Source organism: Lytechinus pictus, chromosome 5 (assembly GCF_037042905.1).
Source record: "Lytechinus pictus isolate F3 Inbred chromosome 5, Lp3.0, whole genome shotgun sequence".
In the NCBI taxonomy this organism is placed as follows: domain Eukaryota; kingdom Metazoa; phylum Echinodermata; class Echinoidea; order Temnopleuroida; family Toxopneustidae; genus Lytechinus; species Lytechinus pictus.
Window position 1 is genome coordinate 4,471,312 of NC_087249.1, and position 17,771 is coordinate 4,489,082.

Here is a 17,771-nt window from a genome sequence, read left to right on the forward strand (position 1 = left end):
CTAGTAGAAGTTACAAATTCTGTCAGAGGAAGTCTAGATTTCGCAAGTGGAACTCAGGAAATGCTCTTGCTAAGGAAGTGATATGTTTTCTCGGCTGAAACGAAAAGCTGATTATTTTAGGATCTTTGTAACGATAGAAAATTACTCATATTCATTTATAAATGACATTCTCGGCTGAAATTCACAAAGAAGTTTAAATTTCCTTCAGGAGCACAAGAGTTTTCTTTGAGTGTGTATAAGAAATGTGCATTTATTGTTGTAAACAACACAATGCAACTTTACCAGTTTATCCTATTATTTACTTGTAACAACTGTACATTAAAATGTGCTTGAACTAGATGTAAATCAATCAAATCTAATTGATACACATCTTCAATGTATGATCATACCTGCTGGATGTTTTTCCCTTGCAATGAACCAACCAGGACGGGCTCCCTGACCGTGTTGAAGTGACCCAACCCTAGCTGACCATCGCTATTACTACCCCACCCCCAGACATCACCAGTGCTAGTGAGGGCCAGGGTGTGTTCTGATCCTACTGCAATATCCTCTACGAAGAACCCTGCTAGGGCTAGGACCTGCTGGGGTCGGTTCGCCAGACGGGCCCTGTTCTCTGGGAGACCTGTCAGACGATCTGTGGGAAAAGATTGAGGGAAAATGAAGAGGGATTCAAGTAATGCAATAACATTTACAATCACACAAAACAGTGCCCTAAATCTCTCTTTTATCACAATGAGCTACAATGAAGATAATTTACACATTCCAGTAAGAGTAAAACCATGTGCTACATAGTAGAAGCAGATCATTTGGACATTAAAAAATCCATAGCATAATGGAAACAAAAACAATAAAGAAAGGATTATTCTATAAGCTAAGAACACTAACAACTCACTATTTTCTTACTGACAATGTAATGCAGATCATTGTTTGAGAAAATCATGCAGAACTTTAAGATGCAATAAATTTGCTTAAAGTTCCGTAACCTACACTGCATCTGAATTATTCATGTTTTGGTCACTTAATTTCACCCCACTGATTCTAATCAACTAATCATTTGGGTTGAATAAGCCTAAAGGACTATACATGGATACTGTACCTTGACCAAATGTGAAGACTCTACCATCCTTTGTGAGAGCAACAGAGTACTGAGTGCCACAGCAAACCTTCTTTACACCAATGTTGCATAAGGTTTCAATCCTCTGCAAAGGGTAAATGAGAAATCCTTTTATATGAAAGACAAATTACACTGGATAACCACTAACAAGTGGAATGCCTCTGGCCGTCTCACCTGCATCACGCGATTCAATATAGCAGCAGTGCTGATTTTGAAAACTACTATAACTCGCACAAGATGTTCAGTGATACTTGGTTACTCTTATTTCCACGTTTTATGAACTAGACCAATACACTTATAGAGATATGATGGCAATTCAACAAATACCCCCAACGTGGCCAAAGTTCTTTGACCTTACATGACCTTTGACCTTGATCATGTGACCTGAAACTCGCACAGGATGTTCAGTGATACTTGATTACTATTATGTCCAAGTTTTATGAACTAGACCAACACACTTTCAAATTTATGGCTGTAATTCAACAAATACCCCAATTTGGCCAAAGTTCATTGACCCTAAATGACCTTTGACCTTGATCATATGACTTGAAACTCAGGCAGGATGTTCAGTAATACATGATTAACTTTATGTCCGAGTTTCATGAACTAGGTCCATATAATTTCTAAGTTATGCTGTCATTTCAAAAACTTAACCTTCAGTTAAGATTTGGTGTTGCAGGTGAGACAAAAATGAAATCCCATATTTCATTGTTCGAAATAGAAATTGAAAATGTGGTTTAGAATGGGCAAACGAAGGTGAAATAGCCCCATGCCATCTTCATTATACCAAGAACACACTTTCCTATCTTACTGAAGTAGGCAGGGAATTGTGATGATTTCATAAATTTGTTCCAGATCACTTTTAACATCACTATTCAACCCAATTGTATATGTATACAATGCATATGACATCGGAACAGAATTATTTGAAATATTCATACAATTTAATAGAGAACAAAGGTCATTGTTACCAAACTGAAAATGCTACTAACCTGTGGATAAGACTTGGCTGTAGAGTTACCCAGTCCAAGCTTGCCGTAATCACCATCACCAAACGCCCATACGATATTACCATCGGCTGACACACATAAGGTATGGTTCATGCCACATGATACCTGGATAGAAAACAGAAAACACTGATAGGTGATCTTTGAAAGTTCAAATGGATATAGAAAACTTGTCATAAAGATTTTTTTTGGGGGGGCAAACCACTTGGTTAGTCCTGACCTGGGCTCCGTAACACAAGAGTTTGCAATCAATAGCCAATCAAGATTATCATTGTATGTGCATTCTATTCAATAATCTGACCAGAAACCAATTAGAATGTTGCTTTCATATTTGCAATCTTTTGCAAACCTTTGTGTTAGAGGGCCAATGACCTGCCAATGATTTGCATTCTAGCCTTCACTTCTCTCCACACCTCATTTGCTTTAAATTCAGCCTTTTAGGACTCGATCCAAATTTCCTCTTTACACGGAAAAGGCAAGAACATGTGCAAGAAGACCTACATGTATGTGTACTATTTGAAAATATGTCCTTAATAGCAGGAATCCTTTGTTTCCTCTTATTTTTCTTCAAAACCAACTTCAGCTACAAAACCAGAGGCCCAATTCACATTAGTGTCACATGTCCACATTTAAAGACATCATGTTACTTGAATTCTATAACAAACATTACTAGGAATTTTCCGAAAAAATTGACTAACGATCGCTTCATTTGAAGAGTTCTTTCAGTTTCCTTGTAACAAGCTTAAAGCAAAAAGAAATTTAAATCATCAACACATTAAGTTAATGCTTTTCTGGGTTAATGACAAGAAAGAGTAAAAAATGTTGAGATAAACTGTACCTGACCCACTGACTGGCCTAAGGCTATGACAGGTTCAGGAGTCTTCTTGTTAGATGTGTTACCATGTCCAAGACGACCGTAGTCTCCATTACCAAATGTGAAGAGTTTCCCATCTGATGTCACCACAGCAGAATGCTTGAAACCACACGCCATCTGAAACAATATTTGAATATTTGTGGTGAGTAGTATTGGATACATGTATAATATGGAAACAATTATGAATCTATAGGTAAAGAATGTACACTTTGAATGAGTATCATGACAGTAGTTGTGGTGGTGATTAGTAATTATGATAATAGTGATGATTATTATGGTGATGATGATGGTGAAAATAATGATGCTGATGATGATGGTGAAAATAATTATGCTGATGACAAAGAAGAATTCGAACAATGATAATGATTATCCTCATTCCCCTTCCCCCAACCCATCTGAACACCGCTCTGCACAGATTTCAATCAATTTATCTCCTCTCCTTACAATGCCTCTCTACTTATCTTGGCCTCCTTCAGATACCAATGTTCCCATTTTCCAGCCCCTCCCCACTTCCCCTTCCCAATCTAAAACAAGGTAGTCAATGATTTAACCAAACTTGATGGAAAAAGCACTCACCTGACTTATCTCCTCTCCTTGCAGCGCTTCTACTTGTCTTGGTCTCCTCTGCCTATCACTATTACCATGTCCTAGCTTTCCATAGTCACCATCCCCCCAGCTGAACACTTCTCCACTCTCAGTCAAAGCCATAGAGTGACCGTCTGAACCACATGATGTGACAAGCTGGGTCACCACAAAACCTGGAGGAGAACAAAAAAATAATAATATTTTGACATGTTCAGTGAATGGAGATAGCACACATGAGCACACATATGCCCACATGAGAATGAGAAATGAAACAAAAAAATCTATTAAATGACAGAAATACAGATAAAGAGAGAGGAAGAAAATGATAGAGACATACTGAAAAACAATAACACAAAGTGAAAGAGACAAAAGGAAAAGTCAAGGGAACAGAACACAGAAGCTCTTGGATAATAATGAGAGGAAAGGCAGAGAATCAGAGATAGGGAGAAAAAGAAAACAAAATAACAAAGAATGGCAATATGCAGTCAGGGGTAAATAGAGGATGTGTGACATAAGATAGAGAAAAGATAAAAAAGATGGGAGAAGCATAAAAGCTCTAAATGTAAAAACAAAGATTGATATTTTTTACTGTAAAGATGGACAGCAGAGACAGAGAGAGAGACAGACATATACTACCAGATACTAAGCAGAAAGAAAACACAACTAATAATATGACTAATCAAATCATAACTCATACCTTGTAGAGCTGATATGACAGTGAGAGTATGAAGATCATCTGAGTTTCCTTGTCCTAGCCTTCCATAGCTTCCTTCACCACAGGCTGACACTGTCCCATTAGAATGAATCACAAAGGTACAGTTCTGACCTAGGATTACCTGTACAAAGTTCAAAGATCATAAATTGTCAATTTGGTTTATTTTCATCCATCTTAACACAAAGCCAAAAGCTTAAAAGTGTTATATCTTCATTCATCATAGTCACATAATACCCCAATTTTATCATATTTTCACTAGTCTAAATAAATTTTCCATATTTTTTTAATATTGATTGATTGATTGATTGGCCGATACAGAAAAACAAGATATTGTTAATAACCTTAATAACCTTTAGATATTATTATAATATAATTCTCCCCACGAACCTACTGTAAAGCATTGTCTAAACACCCCCTTTTTACTGCAATTGGGCAACTTTGCTGATATTTTTTTTCAAATTTCAACATCTAAAAACATTCAATTTCATTGAATTCCACGTAATCATCAGAGCAACAAATTTAAGTGGATATTACAAAAGATGAGTCCATGCTTACTTGCTGTGCTGATGAGAATGAGGTGACAAGGTTAGGTGTGGCTGTACCTCGACCAGTCTCTGCTAGTTGTCCCTGCCTACCACTTCCCCAGACAAATACCTCACAACGTCCTCCTAGCTGCCAATCCTAAAATCAACACAATAAACATTTCATACATAGATCTAATTCAAGTAATCTGAATTTGTTTGTATGAAATTTCTGGATCTGGGTCCTCATACATAATACAGGTAACTTCACCTAAGTCAAATCTTTTGGAACCACAGAAATCTGACATTGGAAAAAAATTTGTTCTGCATAATTTGATCTAAAAAAAACTTGGGTGAATATTCAACGTGTGCAAGATTGACTAGTTTACCTGTACTGTCTATTCATGGCAATTAAACAATAATTGCCAAGATTTATATAATGTGACACAGTTACTTTGCTAAGTAGAGACTCACACCATCAGCATCAATGAAAAGGAAATCTTCTTTACAAGCTTTGAACCTTATGATATCATAACCCCTGCATGAACATGCTCTTTGCATAGTACCTTTAAGATGTAATATTTTTAATTGCATTTTAATAAATTTGCTTTAAAATTGCACTAAGAATATTGCTTGATACCATTGATTTATCTTATCAATAAATGCAGAAATTTGTACAGACAGGAAGACAATTTTGTCATTCGGTGACATATCTAAGTGATATTGTACAGAAGTATTGCCAATGTCTGTCACACCTCCTCTTACCTCAGGTTTCTGCATTGCCCATGACATGATCTGCTGATCCATAGTCAAGGACCACTCACTGTTCACCGTCGGCCTCGGCCTCTCACCGGCCTGAAGTAACTCCATGTTGGGCACCACAAACTCTGGGGGCATTCCCTCCCTCTGCATGAGTGCAGTGGCCGATTTCATTGCAGTGCAGAATGAGGATAGCCAGTTCCATTCTGGCAGTATAGGGGTGTCGTCTTCCAGGGTAAGGTGGGGTGGGCGAGGGTGGAGGTACAGAGCATGGCCCAGGTTGAGGGCAAGAGCAAGGGCAGCGAGACACTGGAGGAAGCTGCTGTGGACAAGCTGATCCCCTCTCAAAACTTGTCCCTGAAAGAAGAATTTCAAAAGTCCAAAAGTTTCATACTACACTGTAAGCTATTGTCTACTAGTGACAAACTAACACATGTGTACAAATAGTTTTCTTTACTAATTTCTAACTTATTTGTTTCTTGCAACGACATAATTATTTCACAAAGAATTTGAATTACTTCACATCTTTCTTCTCAAATCATTCTTGTAATCAATTCATACCATTACTCTCCACCTCCTTATTTCCCTACTTTAATCCATCAATTCACTAATCATTTCACCATTCCTTACTTTAATACTTCTATTACTTTTTTCGCTATGTCCTCATTATTCATTCTTATTTCCCTCATCTAAATCATACATCTCCACATTCTTCATTCCTCACCTTCTCAGCTGAGTACTGTGTCTGTAGGATCATGGGCAGTCTCTCCAGGAAAGCACGTAGGAACGGTGCCTGATGCAGCCCTACAATGCCCTGAGAGACCAGTGCCATACGGCATGCAGCGTATACCCGGTGCTTGAGGTACCAGTCCTCAGAGCACACACCAATTGTTAAGAAACGGGACTTGGCTGAGCAGAAGGCCAAACTGGCGTTAGATGTCCAGGATAGATCCTGGACAGGGCCGTCTCCCTTGAAGGTGTGTAGAACAGCACCCTCCTGTGATTGTCAAGAATAGAAAGATCATCATTTCATACTTTAAAGTTTGGTAACTCATCACACTATTCTCATATATCAGTTTTTCATTCCATTTCAAGCTTGGCACTTACAAGAAATAAAAAATCCTGAACTTATCTTTGCATAGAAGTAAAAATATTGGCCCAATCTCCATCTCATAGAGAGCAAAGATTGGATGAAAATAATGTTTAAATATCTAAACTAGTCTAATTATAAATCATCATCTACATATTAAGCTTTGATAAATGCATATTGCATCATTATATTTCCAAATCCATAATCCATGCAAACACTTTATAAGATGGTTCTCAAATATTGCAAACATGTTTTAAGCTAAAATATTCACCACACTTTCCTTGTTTCATGAAAATGCAGTAACTGCACAAATTTAATTGAAACAACAGTTCATATAGTCACAAAACAAACAATGTGCTTTTCACTCATTTTCTTTGCTAAGAAATATCATTCCATATAGGTCAAATACTTACATGTAATGCCCATACATTCACAAGGCCTTCTGAACACCCTGATGCTAACAACAGACCATCTTGGCTAAAGGTCAAATGTGTAATGACCCCAGAGTGACCTTTGACCACTATCAACTCTTTGGGCTTTTCATCTGCAACACTGCTCTTATCCTGTAAGTTAAAAAAAAATGTCCATGAATAATTCAATATTAACAATCGAATGCAGGGGAAACTTTACAGCTCTCATTGAAACAAAAAAATAGGAGAGACTTTTTCTTTTCCATGTGGTATGGGGAATTCACGTTTTGTGAAAGAGGGCTAGGATTTATTTAGAAAGTAATCAATCTGATAATTTAAACTATCAATAAAAAAAAGTTTAGATAAAGGATGAGCCACCCCAACCCCCTTCCTTAAAGTGACATGCCACATTTATTAAATGCACCGAGAAAATATTGCATAATTGATGCCACATCTATTGCAATCAAATGAAAAGAAGCTCAAAAAATATTGTACATTAAACATGGTCAAACCCATATTTGCTGTCTCAGTATTTAAGGGTTCTGTCAAATTTCAGTGATATTACCTGAGCTGGTGAGGCTGGTGTGAGTGGTTCTAAGAACTGTCTAGGTCTAGATCCTATAGGTGTTGGTATGTCCATACGGCTCTGATATGGTATCCTCCACACATGAAGACTACCTGTTACACAACCACTGGACAAAAATATAAATACATGTATTTCAGTCACGTGGTCTACAGTTAAAAGGCTCTAAATCCAGATTTGTTCCTGTTGAACTGGGTGGCTGAATTACCCTCACATTCAAACATTCAAACAAGTTTTGAGACCATTTTCCCACAACATGGGCTGATATTGAATAGAATGTCAAATCCTTCTTCAATCTGTATTGACAAAACAAATCTTACAATTACAAATAAATTCTGTTTCTTTTGCACGAAACAGAAAATTCATCAGTTGCAAGACTAATGATCCATTTTTTGACCTAAAATAGACTTGAATTGACTGCAGATTTCTTGTAATGCTCCCTCTCATGAATATGAACCATATGTACTTACATGGCAAGAATGAAATTAGGGTTGCTAAGATGAGGGCTGAGCAAGCACCATTCCAAGGTAGAGACCAGGGGACAGGATGGGAGCTGAAGCTCAAAAAGACAGCTCGGCTGCTTTCCTGTCTGAAGCCAGATCTTGACCGCATCTCCTGCTGCACAGCTGGCCAGGAGATGACCCGTAGTGTTCCACTCCACACATAGTACTTGGTTCTAGATGCAAAAATTGATTGATGAGATTTTTTTTTGTTTTAAGAAAATCATTTCTAATCCAAATTAAATAATCCCTAGGAAATTATCTTGGTTTTTAATGACCAATTGCAAGTGCTTTTCTTGAATCAAGTTTGTCAGTGCTGTAGTTGCAGGGGAAACATGTTCCATGTATCAACACATACAGATCTTTCAAGCTAAATTGAAGGCACAAAATTAAGACTATATCATTTACTTACCTCATGAGCTTCTAGAACAAATGATGGTTCTGGATCGAAGGTATCTCTACTGCAGAAAGCAAGCTGACCGTCAGAGTATCCTACAGCAAACCGATGGTCTTCATCATACCATGCTAGGCAGGTAACAGCAACTAAACAAATTACAAGAGCAGTTTTAAATTAAAAATAATGAAGTAAAACACATGTAAAAGGATCTTCTGGGAGCAAGGATAGTAGATATGTTTTATGGTGAGACAAATGAAAATGAAATAACAGAAGTAAAAAACATGGCTTCCACATAGTACAACTCTTCGTAGTGGTTGTGTCAGGATGACATGACTTTTTACTGTTTGACCTTGAAACCTGAACAAGATTATTGTAATCAATTAAACCAATCATTCTATTGCTTATAATTATACCCATAATTACAACAGAACTACTTGCATGTTTTTGTAAATTTTTCATAGCTCACAAGCTATGAATTACTGATGGCTCATTATCCTTGAAATTCTTATTGAATAATGTTAAGTTCACTGTTAGTGTTGCATATACATATATATTATAAAATGTTATATTGTCTCTGATCACACTGATGTATTTCACTCTGTCATGTTTACAGTACATATTTCGATTTCATGGACAATAACTACATACTTATGAAATGAAAGCCATATTACCTCCCAGTCTATAGCACTGCTCCAGCTCTACCCGATGAAAGGTAGTATGATCTAGGATCTCAATCAGACCAAGAGAACCATCGGCCCTCCCTACCACCAGCATATCAGTGGTAGTACCAGCTCTACCCTCTAGTAGACCTTTATGAAGAGGCCAGGTCAGGGATGTTACCAACTGGGGTTGGATGTCTAAGTGACCACGCCCACCTAAATGAATATGTAGAAAAGTGTGGTGATGAAAGTGATATGGTGTGGTATAAGGTATTAAACAATTAAGACATTCAAGCATGGTATGATAAAGACATTAATCCTATTTTACAAGTACTTGAATAAGACCATTTGCAAATGGGACTTTTTACCCCCACCCCCAACTTTCTATCTCTGAACATCCTTGAATTTCCCCTGTGAGAGATGTTAACAGTTGGTGATAGACGAAGAACTTAGCCAACCAAGGTGGGTACATATTCATGATGATTGATAAATAAACATTAAGGAGGTTCGAAAAAGGAATAGTCAGGTAAAAAAAAGTATTATATCTATTCAGACCAAAGAAACAGCCTTTTGAAGAAGAAGAAGAAAAAAAATCAACTCATAACCAATAGTTCATCCTATCTTGTCCCCCCCTTCCTGTCTCTCCATACGTCCCCTCTTACATGTACATCTCTCCTTTCTCTCATTCTTTCTCCCACTCTATTCCCCCTTTTTTTCTCCTTATTGACATTCTGTCTCTCCATGACCCTGACCATGGAGGATTAATCCAATGAAACTAGGGGTCCTTTTGCCCACCCCTTTTGACCATTACGTTTCTTATCTCCTGCCTCACCTGTGGTAAACCAAATATTGACCAGGTTGTCAACAGAGCCGGCCATAATGCGACCACTGGGAGTCCAGCAGAAGTTTGAGAGGGGCAGTCCATCTGGGTAGCGCCCCTTCAGGATTGCAATCTGGTCCTCGGTGGCAGAGAAGGTGCATATCTGCTGGGGTAAGGGGTGGGAGGAGGGGGTCAGACTCCAGGTGCGGACACGCCCATCTCGACCACTGTGTTGAAGAGTAGGAGAGAATAAAAAGTTCATGAATTTTTTTTTGTCAGAACGATTGCATATATTATAATTGTTAATAAGTAAAATGTGGAAATCATGATTATTTATGATTAATAGTAATCATGAAAGTAAACATTTGACCGTAACAAAAAAGGAGTTGCTTCACAACTGATTAGACACATGCATGCACGCTCTATTGTATTATTATTATATTCTATTCATAATACCTATGTACATGTATTGATGATTGAAAATCAATATGCTTCATGCATGTAACACATTTGCATGTGTGCAGTCCATCATTTCTAAATGGTGGAATTAAAAGTAACATTACAAGACAATGAAATGCAATAATTGAGACCACCAACAGACGGGCAGGATGCATTTTGTTTTCCAATATTTCCCCTTTTGTAATATCCCTTCCCCCTTTTACCTCTTGATTGAGCTGACCCACCAATAACAGCTGACTCACCAATAACAGCTGACCCACCAATAACATAAATGTAATAATTTTCAAATTACAATCAAAATGCCATCATAATACTCACCATGTTGCTAGAAGAGCCTTCTTGGAATTCCACCTGCTGGCTGTCAGGGGTGCTGTATGAGCCTCTACCTTCTCCACTGGGCACTGAGGTAGCTCTCCTTGGACATCGGCCACCATGGGGAGGGACTGGGGACCCCTGGATCCTGTATCTTCCTTGGCCTTGCCGGCTAGAGCCTTGACCAGCTGCTGGGCTGCCCACTGACGATGTTCACTGGCTAGACGACTTGACAGGCAGCAGGCCGCTAGGGCATTGGCAAGCAGTAGAGGATTGGACTTTGGTTTGGCATCTAGAAAGATATACATACATTATAATGTATATGATTTATCATAATTTGCAGTGTCTTGCTTGCTATTAGGCATAATATAAGAAAAAATTGTTACGCTGCCTTCATAAGAAGTATGCATTCTCCACATATAGAGCAGAATCCTACCTTTACTGTCACTTGCTCCATGAGACTTTGTTGTAGATGGTGAACTCTTGGCTAACAGAGCAACAAGAGCCTTGGTTACGGCAAAACTTGGCGAGGATAACGCCCTCTGATCTGAGCTTCCAGGGTCCTCTGTTGCCATGGTAACTCGTCTAGTGTCTATAGCTGCAATGTTTAAACCACAGGCAGCCGATAACAGATCCTTTGAAAGAAATGACGGGGAAAAGAATGGCGTTGTGTTTTATTCTAGATAAGTATATTAGGAAGCATAAAGCTATCGGAATGAGCTTGGAGAAGCTACTGTTACACAGTTTAAATTTAGACAATGCTTGCACTCATAGAAAAAAATATAACCCGATTATATATACTAAGTAGAAGCATTACGGGTGCGAATATACACACAAAGTATAAGCATGAGTTTGAAGAAAACAAGAAAGTTCTTTTTAAAACAGGTAATTGTATTTATTCCTAGCAAAAAACAATGCAAGGGCTGAGTGGTTGATTTTGTCAGAAAGTTTCATTTAAAAATCCTCAAAATAACAAGCATTTTCTAGATTGTATTGATATGGAACAATATCCTACCTTTGTACATAACTGAACAAGCAGTTTGGCAGCACTAGGATTGCTCAAGACCAGAGCTCCTATGGCCGAGCTGAGGTACGAGAGACTAGATGTCGGAGAACTATGACTGATAGCATCCACTACTAAACTGGTGGTCGATGAGGGACTGGGGTAGTACTGAGTTTGAGAGAAGCTGGTGTCAGGGTATGAGGTTGACATCGAGGTGAAATCAGCTCGGCCTGCTGCGGCCAGGCACATGAGACGGACAACAAGACGAATGTCAGCGAGGCCTAGTCTCTCCAGTCCTTCAGAGAGATTGCATGCTGACCCACTGTGGAATAATTCATATAGAAGCAGATTTAAAAAGTAGATTACACAATGAAAATGGCAAATCTGACACAGCACAGTGCTGAAGCAGAACTACAATACTGGCTACCAAAATTGCATGTCAACTAGTCAACAGTACAGTAGATGTTGACAAATGATACCAACACTAGTTTTCAATACCAAATTTGAAATGAAACTTGATGTTATGGCCAATGAAACAACATGAAGACAATGCTTTACCTGACAGACAACAACGAAAGAGCTCTCATCACCATTGACCGTGCAAGAAGAACTTGGGAAGCTGCAGCAACCTTTCTTAGTGCTACTCCTCTCTCCTGGGGTGTCAGTAAGATAGACACCTGCTCCCCTAAAGACATTCTGCATGGTTGTCCATTGATGCTCGGGAAACTGGTTGCATCTGTAACAGAAGGAAGAAAAATAATAATGAATTTTTTAATGGTACTTCAAATAATTTCTCTACTGCATCATAGGTTAAATGTTGAAAGCACACTACTTGACAAAGCTTATAATGCCCTAGCAAAGCTTTACATTCAGATACAGACAAAGGAGAAACATCAACCATTGTAATTACACCTATGGATGGTTACAAGGTAGACATGTCTCAACTCTCAGTAATGTCCATGAAATACACCAATTTGTTCTTCCGCCATCTTTAATAGTTTTTTGCTATACATGTAGATATGGTACAAGTACTGTAGAGTTCTAAAAAAAATTAAAAAAAAAGTAAAATCCCCCAAATTACAGTCAAACCTGCTTGAGTGACTACCTGAATATAAGGAACACCTCTTGATAACGACCCCATGCTTGGTTTCCCTTATATAATTTTTCCCATTGTACATTGAACACCTATTAAAGGAATCTGTCTTTTATACCTAGGGCAGTCTTTATAGACACATTCCCTTGTACCTTGACGTAAATCTTACCATTTTGCTGTGCACTGCCAGAGCTGGTCTGTCCTTTACAATCACAGCAGGCCTTGGCCCCGAGTGGGTCTTGTTCTGAGAAGTCAAGAGCTGATGGAATTGGCCTGTTATCAGTCAGACCAAGACGATGCATGACCTGTTCAAAGTTCTCTTGGCCAGATAGAAGCAGATCTTCATCAACTCCAAGATGACCAGTCTCATCTGAAACGAAGGTAGGAGAAACCTATTCAATCATTATTATATGTGGTAGACAATAGCCATCTACAATAGCATCAGCTACAGTCCTGAACTTACTCATATTGTCCAATACCCCTCACCAGAATTCAAAATTCTGAGATCTTGTGAAAATACATGGTCAATATTAAAATGGTAGAAAAATTAACTGCTACTCTTTGACGTTCATACTACAAATAAGTTATCAAGAAACAAAACAATTACAGCATACTTCCAATCATTTTAGTTTGTTTTAATGTGGCTATGTGTCATATAGGGTGTAAGTATCAAAAATAATATTGATAGAGGAATAAAGGAGCGTATGGACCATTTATGAGGCAAGAACAAATTAAAGACCCCATCATTGTACACAATGTATACATTTCCATCACACAAAATTGAAACAGCTGAGCTTCACATACACACAGAAGTGTAATATCTTAGACAGCATGATCAACACAATATCAGAGATACTTCCCCTTAGAATGGCAAAATCTGTACCTGCTTTCCAAACATTATTGAAGACACATCTGACCAGGGAAGCGTTTAAGTAGATCATTATTTTTAGTAAGTACTATAAGCAATAGGAATAAGCAAAGCACAGTAGAGTATATCTATATACGGGCTGTGCTATACAAACTTCTCATATTATTAATAATAATAATAATTGTACATTCACATTGCGCAAATTTCTATATGTACATACTCAACTGCGCATTACAATAATGTTGTTATTATTATTATTCATTCATTTCGGTTTATTGTACAAAAACTTCCTTGTTAAAAACAGTCGGGAGACTGATTTGTAGATAATACCTCTACCAAACTCAGGTCGTCGACATACTTCCATCTATATGGTGTAGATAGGGCAGCATCGTTAACAAGAGCAAGGAAAAGAATCGGTCCCAACTTAGTACCCTGAGGCACTCCGCATGACAGGCTCATCGGATTGGATGTCTGTCCCTGGTGTCGGACCACTTGGTGACGGTCGGACAGAAAACTACAAACAATCGGTATTATTGAAGGATCAACTCCAAGTTGGATCAACTTCTCAATGACCTTCGAATGATTCACAAGGTCAAATGCTTTGGTGAAGTCAATAGTGCAGATGTTGGCATACCATCCACGTTGCTCAATATTCTTATAGATGACGTCCAGCATAGAGACAAGATAGTGGTTAACAGCGATGAATCAATGTGGGGTTTAAGGTCATTCATTAACCAGTCGGCGAGGAAACTCTCAAAAACTCTAGCAAGAACAGACGTGATAGAGATAGGTCTAAGTTGATCATAACCTGTAACGCGTGTAGACTTGGGGATCGCTGTAACAGATGCACACTTCCACTTCTCCGGAAAATATCCGTTCTTCAGGCATTTATTGAAGATCAAGGAAAGAGGTGTGGCTATTTCCGGCGCAAATTCCTTAAATATGCGAGTAGGGACGTCGTTTGGATGAGGTGCCTTAGAAGAGTTAAGGCTTTTTAAGCGACGTGACACTTCCCTCTCGCGAATAGGGGGCGGAGATGTAGGTGCTGGAAGATATGCCGAAAGAGTTGTCAAGTCCAGTGGTGGTAGTGTGTTGCAGATTGAGGAAAAATGCCGATTTATATCATTCGCTATTTCCCGGTTGGATTTATCTGCTTGACCAATGTTGAAAGAGGGCTTCTTTTTTATTCCCGTTAAGGATCTTACTTGTCTGTGCCATTTTCCTGGCTCTGAGCTCTTGAGATGTTCAACCTTTCTACGGAAATACTTTGCTTTGGCTCGAGAAATTGCACGTTGAACTCTATTTCGTAGTAGATGATAGCGATCCAAATCTCCACTCCTGTGTGCGATTTCACGTTGTTCGATGAGGCTACGGATGCTGCTGTTGAACCATGGTTTGTCTCGAACTCTTCTCCTAATTGATATCTCTGGGAAACAACGCTTATACTGCATCATAAGTGTGCTATGGAGAATCTCCACCATTTCATCAACATTTTCAGCATCGGTGAGCTCAGTCCAGTCAAATTCGGTGATCCACTGTCCAAACATTCGAATAGATGAATCTCAGAAAGGCCTAAGTTTCACCTTGGTAGCCTTCTCAGACTGAATTGCGTCATAAGGACGGACTACGACGACACGATGGTCACTGGACGCAATTGGTGAATGAACAACAGGTTCATTAAAAACGTCTGGAAGATTCGTCAAGACTTTGTCCAAGATGGCATTGCCTCTGGTCGGCAATGTTACCAGCTGAGTCAATAGAGCCTGTTGAACAAGATCTTCAGTTGGCATGTCATTAAAATCACCCAAGATCAGAATCAGGGCATCCTCAGTAGAATTAATCACATCTACTATCTGGATAATGTGATCAATTGTTTCCTGATGATGTGGAGACCTCGGCTATAGCCGTGCTGCCTACAGGCGCTCTGGCATTCAAGGAATTTCTTCCTGCCGGGTACCCATTCGCCTCACCTGGGTTGAGTGCAGCACAATGTGGGTAAATTTCTTGCTGAAGGAAAACACGCCATGGCTGGGAATCGAACCCACGTCCCTCAGATTGAAAGACAAGAGTCATAAGGAGATTTCGTCCCAGAAAAAAATTAACAAGCAAAAAAAAAATAAAAAAGTCTTCACTTTCAAATAGGGGGCACACTTCTGTTTCAACTGCATTTTTACATTACAAATTTTAGTTTTGCTTCTCAAAAGGGGGGGCTCATGGGCCGGCTGTGCCCCCCCTGGATCCTCCAGTGACTACGACGCCCCCACATTATTATTATTAGCAATGACTGAGTAACAAATGCAAGAGTAACTGTATGAATGCGGTAGCTAATGTCAATATCTCTGCCATGCTTACTTTGATTGGCTGTTGACTTACCATCAGCTCCAGCATCTGCTCCTACACCCAAGTCAACAGCGACAGGTGATTGCTGCGAAGGTTTTCCCTGAAGGTACTTCTGCCTGCAGTCTTGGCACAGCAAGTAGTAGGGTGTACCCGTCCCACAAGCCCCTCCAAACCAACCATCAACGTAGGAGCCATTGCTACGGTATCCCATGTGACCGCAGCTCTTGCCGCAGCCAGGGTGATGCTGGTGCATGTGACGGTTGAACCAAGTCACCATGGTATTACAGAGCTCACAGGTCACCTGAGCAGAGCTAACATGTGACAGCTGAATCAGGATCAGTGCGCCAATCAGTGAGTAAGAGAGATGAGGAAAATAGTGAAATTCTAATATGTATTTTCTTTCTTTACAAAAATATATATAATTTTTCTTCTCTTTTTTTTTTCAATTTGGCCGCAAAGCAAACAACTTACATTTTTCGCCACAACACAGCCACAATTGGAATCTACATGTATGGTAGCAATATGACTCAAAAGCCAATCAAAGTAGGCATTTTAGATGGGAGTCACCATGAATGCAATTAGATTTAGACATTTATATTTTAAATATGACCTCTGGGGTGCTCTTTATTGATGAATAGAGATGACTGAATTATACCTGTATAAATATGCATGTACTTTATCATCAAATCAATTTAGCACTTGTATCAGGCAAATATGAACACAGGATAAGTGCAATTGCTGACAGTGTAATTTCAATCCAGCCATCACCATCCACATGGAGAAAACAGGATTTTAGATAAATACCTACCTCCTCATACCACTGTCCAAGTAGATCTGTTTCAGATGTGATTTCAGCAAGGAGTGTGTTAGTCTGGTCATCATCCAAGTCCATGTCCTCGTTATCAAAGACAGTCACGTCAGGTAGGTTCTGAGGAAAGGCACTTGACAGGAGGCCACCTCCAACTCCCATCAGATCTTGATCTAATAAAATGAGTAAAGGAAATATATTCACCATTTAAAAGAATGAATTGGTTTTAATTACAGCAGATAAAGCAAAAAATGTTGAGGGTTTGAGAAAAATCTGTCAAGAAATGAAGAATGAATAATGGCTCGGTCACAAAAATGTGGTGAACTGTTACGATCGTAATACAAATGATTTTTCGACCATTTCGTTAGATCTTCTCAAGAAGGCCAAACGAAACCTGTGTTCGCAGACCGTTCGTTAAATCCCAGCTTGGTCAATGGTCTTATCCAATACTTTTTTAAAGTCGTGCAAAACTCTCTGTTTGATTGGTATTACTAGATAGTATCATGTGGGTTGTGAATTTAGGATATAAATATTGATCAGTTGTTCTAGGAGTATGATCTTTCATCACATCAATGGGTATACTTACATGGAACACTCGGTGTATCTAGACTCCTCGCCATAGCATTGGCCAGTGATGACAGGTCAGCTACTGCTCTATACCTCTCCAGACGGGATGGAGGACGTTCTGTAGTTATGGCAGGTGTGATGCCAGCCCTGATAGAAATGCAAGACAAAATTTCAATTTCCTTTGTACATGAAATCAGTTTCTTTGAATTCAGAAGTTATTCAAATAGATTGAAATCAAAATGCCACAGACTTTTTGCCTTGTCACCTCAAGAAGATTGGATCTGGTT

The 17,771-nt window shown here is 38.9% G+C and overlaps 1 protein-coding gene across 9 annotated transcripts in view; it reads right to left on the reverse strand.

The window, feature by feature from the left end:
• Positions 1-17,771, reverse strand: part of LOC129262541 (probable E3 ubiquitin-protein ligase HERC1) — an 85,122-nt gene that overhangs the window by 12,516 nt on the left and 54,835 nt on the right. For 7 of the 9 annotated variants that reach the window (XM_064099661.1, XM_064099659.1, XM_064099658.1 and 4 more), the window contains exons 45-67: positions 17,504-17,631; positions 16,918-17,090; positions 16,122-16,434; positions 13,071-13,271; positions 12,367-12,544; positions 11,821-12,130; positions 11,242-11,440; positions 10,812-11,097; positions 10,047-10,261; positions 9,227-9,430; positions 8,571-8,701; positions 8,129-8,334; positions 7,641-7,767; positions 7,079-7,228; positions 6,300-6,572; positions 5,582-5,932; positions 4,851-4,976; positions 4,278-4,416; positions 3,572-3,753; positions 2,960-3,112; positions 2,107-2,229; positions 1,097-1,199; positions 390-634 (exon numbers count right to left, since the gene is read on the reverse strand). In XM_064099661.1, the coding sequence (XP_063955731.1) occupies positions 390-634; positions 1,097-1,199; positions 2,107-2,229; positions 2,960-3,112; positions 3,572-3,753; positions 4,278-4,416; positions 4,851-4,976; positions 5,582-5,932; positions 6,300-6,572; positions 7,079-7,228; positions 7,641-7,767; positions 8,129-8,334; positions 8,571-8,701; positions 9,227-9,430; positions 10,047-10,261; positions 10,812-11,097; positions 11,242-11,440; positions 11,821-12,130; positions 12,367-12,544; positions 13,071-13,271; positions 16,122-16,434; positions 16,918-17,090; positions 17,504-17,631 (4,516 nt within the window). The remainder of the gene's footprint in view (positions 1-389; positions 635-1,096; positions 1,200-2,106; positions 2,230-2,959; positions 3,113-3,571; positions 3,754-4,277; positions 4,417-4,850; positions 4,977-5,581; positions 5,933-6,299; positions 6,573-7,078; positions 7,229-7,640; positions 7,768-8,128; positions 8,335-8,570; positions 8,702-9,226; positions 9,431-10,046; positions 10,262-10,811; positions 11,098-11,241; positions 11,441-11,820; positions 12,131-12,366; positions 12,545-13,070; positions 13,272-16,121; positions 16,435-16,917; positions 17,091-17,503; positions 17,632-17,771) is intronic. The other 2 variants (XM_054900668.2, XM_064099660.1) reach the window with 1 other exon arrangement.